Source organism: Aotus nancymaae, unplaced genomic scaffold, assembly GCF_030222135.1.
Source record: "Aotus nancymaae isolate 86718 unplaced genomic scaffold, 86718_ANA_hifiasm-v0.15.2.pri h1tg000057l, whole genome shotgun sequence".
Classification (NCBI taxonomy): Eukaryota; Metazoa; Chordata; class Mammalia; order Primates; family Aotidae; genus Aotus; species Aotus nancymaae.
In genome coordinates, this window is record NW_026988471.1 from 10,770,552 (window position 1) to 10,783,340 (window position 12,789).

A 12,789-nucleotide genomic window follows, 5' to 3' on the forward strand; every position below is an offset into this window, starting at 1 on the left:
GGGTCACTCCTAGGACAGGTCACTCCTGGGACGAGTTGCCCCTGGGACAAGTCACTCCTGGGACAGGTCACTCCTGAGATGGGTCACTCCTTGGACAAGCCACTCCTCGGACAGGTCACTCCTGAGTTAGTTCACTCCTGGGTCAGGTCACTCCTTGGACAAGTCACTCCTGGGACAGGTCACTCCTGAGACAGGTTGCTCCTGGGATGGATCACTCCTGAGATGGGTCATTCTGGGGATGGGTTGTTCCTGGGACGGGTCACTCCTGGGACATCCCTGAGTAGGTTCATCTCTCCTCAGGCTCAGCGCTGGGCGGTGAGTCCTTGGCCCAGCCCACGGGGCTTCCCCAGGGAGAGCATGCCAGGTCGCCCCAGCCCTGCAGCCCCTCGGAGGAGGGCAGAGCCCCTGGTGAGAAACAGAGGCCCCGGGCCAGTCAGGGGCCACCGTCGGCCATCAGCAGGCACAGTCCCGGGCTGACCCCCCAGCCTGACTGCAGCCTCAGGACCGGCCAGAGGAGCGTCCAGGTGTCCGTCACCTCATCGTGCTCCCAGCTGTCCTCCTCCTCCTCCGGCTCGTCCTCCTCACCAGTGGCGCCCGCCACCGGCACGTTGGTCCTGCAGGCCTCCCAGTGCTCCCTGACCAAGGCCTGCCGCCAGCCGCCCATCGTCTTCTTGCCCAAGCTTGTGTATGACATGGTCGTGTCCACCGACAGCAGCGGCCTGCCCAAGGCCGCCTCCCTCCTGCCCTCCCCCTCGGTCATGTGGGCCAGCTCCTTCCGCCCGCTGCTCAGCAAGACCATGACATCCACCGAGCAGTCCCTCTACTACCGGCAGTGGACGGTGCCCCGGCCCAGCCACATGGACTACGGCAACCGGGCCGAGGGCCGCGTGGATGGCTTCCACCCCCGCAGGCTGCTGCTCAGCGGCCCCCCTCAGGTGGGTGTCGCTGGCTGCCCCGGCACAGCCCCGGCCTCGGGGTGTCCTCACACTCCCACCCGGAGGGCAGGCCCGGGGGTGACCACCTCCACATCTTCACTTTTCACCCTTCCCCTGGTGGAATCTCTGATGTCCTGGGCTGGACCGGGGAAGGAGGGCAGGACGCATCTGCCGCTCAGGGCTGGTGGCTTCCGTTCCTCCTCCGTGTGATGTTGGGGGCGGACGGGAGACCTCTCCGGGTGCATCAGACGCCGGTTCCTCATCCCCACGCCATCTCACTCAGCCTCCCGTGTGCTGCACGTGTTCTCTAACAAATAGAAACAAAACTCTCGGTTCTCTGCCGGAAGGTTTTGGTGGACGATTAACGGAGAACTGGCGATTCTGTTTCCCCGTCTAGGCCCTCCTCCAACTCATGGTGTTTCCCTAACAACAAAAGTCTATTTCACCTCTCAATGGCAGAATCTCCTGGGCGTGAGCCTGTGGGGAGGAGGAGGGCTAGAGACAGGGAGCCGCTCTTTGGAACAGAGCTGGGCTTTGGGGTTGGGATGCGGTTCAATATCCATTTGTTTCTTAAACTTGTAGAATGAACAATATTACTCTTTCTGATTTAAAAAGGATGAAAGAAAATGTTTCTTACCAAGGAATCTCCCTTCTTCCATGCCCTCAAACTATTGGATATTATCAATTTAAAATCGTTGTCTGTTTAATAGGTGAAAAATAATACATTTTATTAGTAAGATCGACATATTCTTATATTTTTGCTGGTCATTGATACTTCTATTTCAGTGCTTTTCCGTTTTTTCTGATTTGTTTTTCCTTTAGGCCATTTGACTTTTTCTTGTTTATTTGTAGAAGTGCTTTAGCTATTACATATTTTTAGCCTTTGTCTGTTATCTGTATTGCAGGTGTTTTCTCTGTGGTTGGATGTCATATTTTCCTTTGTAAAGTTATTTCCATTCTTCAGTATTTGCTGAGTTCTAGCATGAACCACGCGTTGGGTTCAGTGCTTGGAAAGCGCATCCCTAGAGTGGCTTTTTTATTTATTTTAATTTTCATTTATTATTATTTTTGAGATGGAGTCTCGCTCTGTTGCCCAAGCTGGAGTGCAGTGGTGCGATCTCAGCTCACTGCAACCTCTACCTCCCAGGTTCAAGTGATTCTCCTGCCTCAGCCTCCAGAGTAGCTGGGACTACAGGCATGTGCCACCATGCTTGGCTAATTTTTGTATTTTTAGTAGAGATGGGGTTTCACCGTGTCGGCCGGGATGGTCTTGATCTCTTGACCTCATGATCCGCCGCCTTAGCCTCCCAAAGAGCTGGGATTATAGGCATGAGCCACCGCTCCTGGCTGGAGTGGCTCTTTTATACAGGGGTGCAGGGAGGGTCCTGGGCCAGACCATGGGTGCTTCTTAATCAGTTGTAACCAAAATGAACTAAGATTAATAGGAAGTATGCTAGCCTGAAGCTGGGCTGGGGAAGCAGGGAACTCTGTACTACAGGAAGCAGGAGAAGGAAGAAGAAAGTTGTTCTTTTCCTGGATTTAGGAGAAAAATGAGAAGCACTTTTTTTTTGTCTTATACAATGAATGTTGCTATCCTGTACAGACATATTAAGACAAGCAATTTGCAAGACTCATAAGACATTATGTTTTATAGTATCCTATGTTTTTGAAGCAGGCTTTCTTCAAAAACAGGTTGTGATAAAGTCCTATTTCTAACAGCTTAAAAATGTGGCTAGTTACAATCTAGAGATGCATTTGCGACGATATTTAAGCAGGAAAGCCTCATGCTCCAGGGAGTCCATTTGTCCACCTGCCACACTTGTTCCCTTCAAATGTCTTTGTATCCATGGGGCTCTCATTTTAAAGACAGGATCTTTAAGTGAGGCAGATGGCAGGAGGCATGCCAAGGTGCTCAGCCGGTGCCTGGCACGTGGATGCGGTGTCTTCACTGTGGGCTCTGACTCCTATCTATACCTTTACAGATCGGGAAGACAGGTGCCTACCTGCAGTTCCTCAGTGTCCTGTCCAGGATGCTTGTTCGGCTCACAGAAGTGGATGTCTATGACGAGGAGGAGATCAATACCAGTGAGTTATCCAATTGGGGTTACGTGGGCTTGGAATCACCTTCATCACTTTCTCAAGTGACTTTAATTTTATCTTCCACTTTCTAGATGGAATTCTCAGATTCATGATCAGACTCATCCCAAGGGCCTTGTAGGGGGTGCTATTTATCTTTTTCTTGTCATCATTTTTCTCAGTTTCAGGCCTTTGCTGTAGGGATACAGTTACAAATACTAAAGTGTTTACTGACTACCTTCCACATGTGGAGCTCTGAGCTAGATACTTTGCATGAATTACCGTGTTAATTTCCTAGGCCCAGTGTGAGATAGATGTTCCATTTTCCTGATAAAACACATGCTTGGGAACCTGGTGGGTGGTGGCAGGGCTGGATGAACTAGATTTGACTGCTGCCTCTGCAAAGCAGACTTACCTCTCGGGGGACGTTTCTCACTCAGGCAGCCGAGCAGGGAGGGCAGTGTCTTGGGGCAAAATAGGAATACGTGAAATGTGGGGGAAATCCTGTTCTTATTTCCAGAACAGAGTTTATTTTGATTGAGGTCAGCCTCTTTTTGAGCACCCCTTTTGTGCTCATATAAAATACCTCCTCTGTTTCCTCCTCGTCCCTCCTCCCAGTGGCTCATAAACTTGGTCTGGTCAATGAATCTGCTGCGCTGGGAGAGAGAGCTTGTCAGACTAAGTCCTGTCTGTGCTGTGGAGAGGTTGCCAGCCAGCTGTGCCAGTGTCTGAAGGGCACTTGGTGAGACGCTCTCGGCTCTGCTTTGGTTTTGACTTGGAGAAAATTTGGAGCCAAGGAGGTCCGTCCAGCCCTTGACCTTCCCTCCTGGGAAAGAGGCTCTCCAGCCTGGCTCTGGGTTTTCCAAGGGTTCCCCACAGTTTGGAACCACATTTCAGATGAAATCTGCAGCCCTGTTGAATTTGTCTCCTTGCTTTCTTGGACATATCAGTGATAAAGACAGGATTTGATACCCATTTGTTCAGTATTAAAGTCCACTCTCTTAAATACTCTTGTCACCTCAGTGTGCTCGTTTGTTGAATAGGGATAATTTCTGTTTTATAGGGTTTTATGGGGATTAAATGTGATACACACAGAGCACAAAGACCCCTCCCCCCCTTTTTTTTTTAAGACAGAGTCTAGCTCTGTCACCCAGGCTGGAGTACAGTAGTGCCATCTCAGCTCTCTGCCGCCTCCATCTCCTAGGTTCAAGTGATTCTCTTGCCTCAGCCTCTGAAGTAGCTGGGGTTATAGCCATGTGCCACCATGCCCGGCTAATTTTTATATTTTAGTATAGACGGGTTTCACCATGTTGGCCAGGCTGGTCTCGAACTCCTGACTTCAAGTGATCTGCCTGCCTCGGCCTCCCAAAGTTCTGAGATGACACGTGTGAGCCACCACACCTGGCCAAGACCTATTAAATACTCATCAGGCATTTCTCTCCTGCCTTCCTATGGACAGGCACTCTGCCCATGTGTGTAATATAGTAGGACATGTATTTAATATAATCAATGTTTTATCATTTGCGTTGGGCCAACTGGATTTTTCTACCTTTTAGCTTACAGGCATTTAGTAAGCACCATAGACTACAGTAATCGCCATGTGAGATGAGGCATGGCAAATGGAAAAACGTGGTTTGGGCCATGAGTGTTGTTGGCATCAGAAGGGAGAAGCCCCAGGGCTGGAGCACTCAAGAGGCTTTCTATAGGTGGAGTGACAGAAGCTGAGCCATGTTGGCTGGGGGCATTTAGATAGAGGCAAGAAGGGAAGCTGTGCAGGTTCTGCTGGCATTGGCCACCAGTGTGGTCACCTTGGGGGATGGTGCTGGGGTGAAGCACAGAGCTGAGGTCCGCTGGGTCGGGACTGGCCGGAGTGGAAGTCAGACTTAGGGACAGGAGAGCAAACCCATTCTTACAGCAAACAGAGTACAAGGCTGTTCCTGTGGATGGAGATAGCTCTGAATGCCCATTCTCGCCTCGTTAGAACAATCCTGAAAACAGAATATATGTCAAGAGCCTTGCAGATACAATGGGGTTTCCCAGCAACCCACAGACTCAATAACAATTCCACTCCAAGCCTCATTCTTGTGCACATTTAAAATGTAGTCATGTGCCACATAATAAGGTTTTGGTCAACAGACTGCATCTGTGACGAGGGGCCCACGAGATTCTAGGGGAACTGAAAAGTTCCCATCACCTAGTGATATCGTAGTCATCGTGATGCTGTAGCAACAGGCATTACTCAAGTGTTCGTTGCGATTCTGGTGTAAACCTACTGCATTGCCAGTACTATAAAAAGTCTAGCACATAGTTATATACAGTACATAGCACTTAGTAATTATAAACAACGGTTACTGGTTTATGTATTTACCATACTTTTATTATAGTATACTCCTTCTACTTATTAAAAAACAGTTATCTATAGAGCATCCTCGGGCAGGTCCTTCAGGAGACATTTCAGAAGAAGGCATTGTTATCACAGGAGATGACAGCTCCGTGAGTTTTACTGCCCCTAAAGACCTTCTAGTGGGACAAGATGCGGAAGTGGAAGACAGTGATATTGGTGATCCTGACCCTGTAAAGGCTGGGCGAGAGTCTGTGTCTGTGTGTGTCTGTCTGTCTTAGTTTTTAACAAAAAGTTTTAAAAGTTGGGCTGGACATGATGGCTCATGCTTGTAATCCCAGCACTTTGGGTGGCCAAGGCAGGCGGATCACTTGAGGTCAGGAGTTTGAGACCATACTGGCACATCTGGTGAAATCCTGTCTCTACTAAAAATAGAAAAATTAGCCACATGTGGTGGCATGCACCTGTAATTTCAGCTACTCCAGAGCCTGAGGCAAAAGAGTCCCTTGAACCCGGGTGGTGGAAGTTGCAGTGAGCCAAGATGGTGCCACTCCACTCCAGCCTGGGTGACAGAGTGAGACTCTGTCTCAAGAAATAAAATAAAGTTTAAAAAATGAAAGTAGAAAAATTAAAATATTAAGCTCATAGAGTAAGGATATCAAGAAAAAACATTTTTGTTCAGTTGTACATTGTGTTTAAGTGAAGTGTTATTACAAAAGAGTTAAGGTTATAAAATTAAAAAGTTACAGTAAGCTAAAGTTAACTTATTATTGAAGAAAGAAAACGATCTTTTATAAATTGAGTGTAGCCTAAGAGGAGAGTGTTTTAAGGTCTGCAGTAGTGCACGGTCACGTCCTAGGCCTTCCCATTAGCTCATTGCTTACTCACGGACTCACCCAGAACAACTGCCAGTCCCGCAAGCTCCATGCGTGGTGGCTGCCCTGAACGGTGCACCGTTTTCAGTTTTTTATACCATATTTTCCCCATGCCTTTTCTATGTTTAGATGCACAAATTCTTTTTTTTTTTTTTTTTTTTTTTTTTGAGATGGAGTTTTGCTCTTGTTGCCCAAGCTGGAGTGCCATGGTGTGATCTCGGGTCACTGAAACCTTTGCCTCTTGTGTTCAAGTGATTCTCCTGCCTCAGCCTCCCAAGTAGCTGGGATTACAGACACCCGCCCCCACGCCTGACTAATTTTAGTATTTTTAGTAGAGACAGCGTTTCACCATGTTGGCCAGACTGGTCTTGAACTCCTGACCCTAGGTGATTCATGCACCTCGGCCTTCCAAAGTGCTGGGAATTACAGGCGTGAGCCATGGTGCCTGGCCGAAATACACAAATTCTTCACATTGTGTTACAATTACCTGCAGTATTCAGTGCAGTAACGTGCTATGTGGCAAGCTTGTCCAACCCACAGGCTGCATGTGGCCCAGGACAGCTTTGAATGCTGCCCAACATAAATCCGTAAACTTTCTGAAAACATTACGAGATTTTTTTATGTGTGATTTTTTTTTTTAAGCTCGATAGCTATCGTTACTGTTAGTGTATTTTATGTGTGGCCCAAGACAATTCTTCTTCCAATGTGGCCCAGGGAAGCCAGAAGATTGGACACCCATGCTCACAGGTTTGTAGCCTCGGACCAGTAGGCTACACCACATATCCTAGTGTGTCACAGGCCGTGCCGTGTAGACGTGTTCTAGGATGTTCACACAATGACAAAATCGCCTGATGTCACATTTCTCAGAACGTATTCTGTGTTGTTGAGTGATGTGTGACTGTAAATCATTTTCACTTCCTATTTTGTCACATCTGTGTTTCTACCAACCTTGTAGACCTCAGAGAAGAATCTGACTGGCATTATCTCCAGCTCAGTGACCCCTGGCCAGACCTGGAGCTGTTCAAGAAGTTGTCCTTTGACTACATCATTCACGACCCGAAGTATGACGATGCCAGCCTGATTTGTTCGCACCATCAGAGTATAAAGAGTGAAGGTCAGACTTCGAATCTCGTTTCACCTTCTTCCGAAGCACATGGGCACAGCCTCTTAAAGGGATGAGCTGGATTTTATTAGGCATGAAATCAGGTGGTGATGAATTAACCAGCAATACCTAGTACAGAACTGAAGTCCCCCCCTCCCTGTGAAAGGAAGGGAGGAATGTGAAACCCGCGAATCGAAGGCGTGTTGCTCAGGAAGTGCTAAGTGACGATGACAACACCCTTGCTGATTTGTCACCATCGGAACATTCTGAAGGCTCTGGTTAATAGACAATAAAAGACGGTGTATGTTTACTTATTAATTTGGAATTGTCGAAACGAGTACACGTGTTTGCTCTCCTCCCTCAGTGTCTTGATTTTTCCCTCCCCTTTAGGGGTCCCCAACATCCATGGTGTTGTGACCTGCAGTGTGCCGGGGCCAGTGCGATTATAAACTTAGACTAGAAAAGTTTGGTAAATGCCACGAGAAAGGAAACGACTATATTAGTTCGTTTTCGCGCTGCTGATAAAGACATACCCGAGACTGGGTAATTTATAAAGAAAAAGACAGTTAAGGGACTCACAGTTCCACGTGGCTGGGGAGGCCTCACAGTCATCGCAGAAGGTGAAAGGCATGTCTTACATGGTGGCAGGCAGGAGAGAATGAGAACCAAGCACAAGGGGAAACCCCTTATAAAACCACTAGCACAAGAACAGTACTGGGGAAACTGCCCCCACGATTCAGTTATCTCCCACCAGGTCCCTCCCACAACACGTGGGAATTAGGGGAGCTACAATTCAAGGCAGATTTGGGTGACGATGCAGACAAACGATATCAACGACCCACCAGTCTCCATTTTAAACCAACAACTTTATCTTCCTCGCTCTCAGAACAGATCTCTTGCATTTAAAATATTAAGCCCGTAGAATAAGGATATCAAGAAAGAAAACATTTTTGTTCAGTTGTACAATGTGTTTAAGTGTTATTACAAAAGAGTCAAAGAGTTAAAAGGTTATTAAAAAAAAAGTTATAGTAAGCTAAGTTTAACAATTTATCCTCTGAGAGCATCCTTCTTGTAGGCCAGTCTCTAATGAAGGCTGAGTGTTAAAATCTGCCAGGTCATTTGAAAAACAAGGGGGCCAGGCATGGTGGCTCACACCTGTAATCCCAGCACTTTGGGAGACTGAGGTGGGCGGACCACATGAGGTCAGGAGTTCGAGACCAGCCTGGCCAACATGGCAAAACCCTATCTCTACTAAAAAAATGCAAAAATTACCCGGGTGTAGTGGCAGGCACCTGTAATCCCAGCTACTTGGGAGGCAAGAGAATCACTTGAACCTGGGAGGTGGTGGTTGCAGTGAGCTGAGATCCTGCCACTGTACTCCAGCCTGGGTGACAGAGCAAGACTCTGTCTCCAAGAAACAGAAAAAAGAAAAACAAGGGGCAGTTCATCTGCATTCAGTACTGGCATGTTAAGTTGGCAATCAATTTAAATGGTTGTGTAGTACATCCTTACATAGGTGCTGACGAAATGTTTTCGGGTACACAGTAAGACATATGGACACTGCTTTTGTTAGTTCATCCCACTGACACTTTGTTATCTCCTTTGACCAGCTGTCACGTCAGGGCCTGGGGAGGTGAGAGGCGGTCCTCACCAACCACACAGAATCCTATCGTCTGCTCATTTTGAGCATTTTGGTTTCTGTTTGAGCCGGCAGGGGATAGTATTTGCTTTGCTCCCTGCTGGTTTTTAATGCTGGGGATTTTGGTGCAGACAGAGGGATGTCCCGGAAGCCAGAGGACTTTTATGTGCGGCGTCAGACGGCACGGATGAGACTGTCCAAGTACGCAGCTTACAACACATACCACCACTGCGAGCAGTGCCACCAGTACATGGGCTTCCACCCCCGCTACCAGGTAGGCCCCAGCAGCCCCCCACCAGGCGTTTCACCTTGGCTCCCATTCCAGAGTGGGAGATAGAGAGTTCTGGAAGCCCTAGCCTCCTGATCTACTTGCATCCTCACTTCCCTTCAATTGTCTGTGAAATTATTGCTGGAACTAGAGAACTACAGTTCTCCTGGGGTTGTGTGTTTATCAGTGGCCAAGTTCCCCAACTGTGGAGGTGGTTGTCATCTTTAGGTTCCAGCGATTTCAGAAGTTAGTCCAATGCAGCAGATGCTCACCGGGTGCTTATTCTGTACCAGGCACTGGGGGTGCAGGGCTGAATCGACTCTGTCCCCATTCTCCACACTCGGTCTAGGAGGGAGATTTGTACATAAGCAAACATAATGACGTGTAGCAGGCAAAAAAAGAGTACTATGGTTGAGGCACAGAAATCCATTGATAAGGGGAGGAATTTGCATTTATTGAGCACCTACTGCATACCGGCAATGTGCCTAGGCATTTGTTACATATCAGTTTCTCCCAACCTTTTATGTAATAGAAAATATTTATCCTGGACACATAGAAATGGATAAGGCTCCTGACCCAGGGCTCTGGCTGCCTCAGGCCCTGGCTGGTCACCTGAAGCCACACCTGCAAGTCACTCAAGGTGTGCCAGATAAGAACGGTCCTGTCTAGTGTCCTATTTACTTCACACTAAAATCTCATTGTTCCTATTTTATAAATGAGGATCCTGTTTGGGTGGGTAGTGGAAGAGAGAAGATTTGGAAGAATGAATAAGAATTTGCCAAGGGGCCAAGAATTTATAAGATGAAGGGAGAGGGGCAGCGTGCATGGAAGAGGGAGGTGGGGTTTCCAGGGGATGGGAAGTGACATGGGTTGGGTATTTCTGGAACCTAGACTTTGGGGTAGGTACACTTGGCCAGGAATCTGCAAGGGCAGGCAGAGGCCAGACCACAAAATGCCTGGTGGGCACTGTGGGGAGGGACAAGGACTCTTTCAGCAGGAACCCCAGGTGGAGCCCAGTGTGAGCAGGGCTGCATTTAGACTGGTCTCTTAGCCCCATGGAGGTGTCCGGAAGGCCTGTGAGGCTGGTTATTTATAAACAGGGGAGAGAATTTTACATTGAATATTTCCTTTCATTTCAGACCCAAGCAAGGGAGAGAGGGGTGGAGGGAGACAGCCAGAGTTGGTGGGAGCTAGTCATGCCTGGCTGTGGAGCAGAGGTGTGTAGGGTAGCTGATGTCCTGGGCTGCTTCCAGAAAGGCCTGAGGCCAGAGCACTGGCCTCTCTTTCCATCCCTTTTGCAGAGGGAAACAGCCCCTGTCTTTTTTTTTATTTTTTATTTTTTTTCCCTGAACCACATGGAATGAAGAAACAGCCCGTCTGCCTGACCTTGAGCTTGGCTGCCAGGGCCGCAGCACTAACTGTTTGAGTGTGCAGAGTATGCAGTTGTACTGTAGATGAAAGAAAGAACATAGGAACAGTTTTTTAAGGGTCAAAATAATCAGTAATCAGTAATCCCATTTGTTCCAGATAAACTCTCCTAACGTTTTGTTTCTTGGACGTGTAGTTTTACTTTCAAGGCAAACGAAAACATGCGAAAACACATGTTCTCGATTTTGAAATGTAAGGAACAGGGAAGTGGAGGCTGGAGGAGACGTTGACTGTCAGTCCCCAGTCACCCCATAAGTGTCAGGAGTGAGTGGTGGCATCAGGCCCTTGGGCTGCATCAACAGACACCAGAGCGAGAGACGGAGGAGAGGCAGCCTGTGCTCTGGCCGGCTGGGCTGCACCTGGCCTGTGTTCTGAGGGGTGTGCAGGTCTGCGGGTCACAGTGGAAGGAAGAGTGTGCCTGGGACGGTGAGGGGGCCTGAGACCAGCCGGCAGGGTGCCGTCTCCATGTGGCTGTGCATCTGCTTGTTCTGTTTTCTTTTCCTTTGCCTCCCAAGGCTCCTCGACCTTGTTAATGAAACTGCCTCAGTTGTATCCTCCTTAACCGCCTCCCCCACCCCATCAAAACCTCTTTCTCCCTCATCTCTGCTCCCGAAGAAAGTGCTTTGTGGCTCTAGTAGAGTTGTGGCAGAGATTAAGGCAGTGTGTGCTGGTCCGCCTCCTCCCCTGCGGACCCTGGGATACATAGCACATGCTAAGAGGGGATGTCAGTAGGGAGGGCCACAGGCTGGAGGAGGGAGCCTAAGAAGATGCCAATGACAAAGCTGGGCTGGAGGTCACACCTGAGAGCAGCATGTGCACAGATGCAGCGTGTGGGGCCTCGGGGAAGTGGAGGCTGGAGGACACACTAAGGTCACAGCCAGACTTGGGGACAGGAGTGAGCCCAAGATCTCGAAATGTCAGTTTCCACATCTGTAAAATGGGGATGATGACAGTACTGCTTTGTAGGATTGTGCATGGCAGCACACAGGACAGAATGGTACTGGTGATCAGTGTTCTGGAAGTGTCCAAGTGTATGCAGTTCGTGTTAATATGTGCTGGCACATAACCATGATGAAAAAATACATTTATTAGAATTAAAAATGAGCTCTGTGGCACGAATGCTATAGTTTGTGACCCAGAACAGGACTCTGGCTCAAAGCCAGGGGGACCAGAAAGCTTGGTGCCTGCGTGGCACAGCTGGGTGAGGCCCCATTCGGACTGAGGACAGGAGCAGGCTCTCGCTGTGGGTGTGTGCCCTCGGGCGTGCTTGCCCCATCACCAGCCCTGGGTGTCTGCACCTGGCACTGGAGCCACCCTGTGGGTTTCTTGTGCTGTAGGGCAGAGGTGATCGTGAGCTGCATGTCGTCACAGCAGGGTGGGCCTGGGGTCTTCTGGGAAGCAGGCCGGACTCTGATGGCAAGCTCTGTCCTTTCCCCCCGCACCCCAGCTGTATGAGTCCACCCTGCACGCCTTTGCCTTCTCTTACTCCATGCTAGGAGAGGAGATCCAGCTGCACTTCATCATCCCCAAGTCCAAGGAACACCACTTTGTCTTCAGCCAACCTGGAGGCCAGCTGGAGAGCATGCGACTGCCCCTCGTGACAGACAAGGTACTGGCTCAGAGACCCAGTGGGGCAGATCCAAGTGGCTTCAAATGGGGACTAAGCTGGGGCCTGGAGACAGAGCTGCCTGACGAGGGAGCGCAGACACTGGTACAGTGACTGAACGTGGAGAGGCTGGTGGCGCACACGGGCTCTGGAGTCACCCGGTTCAAGCCTCAGCCTTGCTCCAACACTTACTAGTTGAGTTATTTGAACATGTCACTTAGTATCTCTGAGCCTTGGTTTCCTCATTGTAATGCCGGACAGTAGTAGCTTGCAAAAGCTTGTGGTGAGAACTATTTGGAATGACTGATGAAAGGTACTAGCTCCGTGCCTGGAAGATAACAGGAGCTGGGTAGATTTCACCCGCTCCCTCTTTTCTTGAGTGCTCTTCTGGGTAACATTTGGTGTAGGTTTAGGCAGATAGAACAGTACAGCGATCCCTAGGGCCCATTGCCAACTCTAGCAGTTGCTAACTCATGGCTAGCCTTGTTTCGTCTGTCTTGCTCTCCTCTTCTCCCTTCC

At 49.0% G+C, this 12,789-nt stretch overlaps 1 protein-coding gene across 1 annotated transcript in view; it reads left to right on the plus strand.

Moving 5' to 3' along the window:
- Window positions 1-12,789, plus strand: part of GREB1 (growth regulating estrogen receptor binding 1) — a 163,039-nt gene that overhangs the window by 138,426 nt on the left and 11,824 nt on the right. The window contains exons 22-26 of the mRNA XM_064363866.1: window positions 301-935; window positions 2,918-3,020; window positions 7,183-7,341; window positions 9,100-9,242; window positions 12,112-12,273. Coding sequence (XP_064219936.1) covers window positions 301-935; window positions 2,918-3,020; window positions 7,183-7,341; window positions 9,100-9,242; window positions 12,112-12,273 — 1,202 coding nt within the window. The remainder of the gene's footprint in view (window positions 1-300; window positions 936-2,917; window positions 3,021-7,182; window positions 7,342-9,099; window positions 9,243-12,111; window positions 12,274-12,789) is intronic.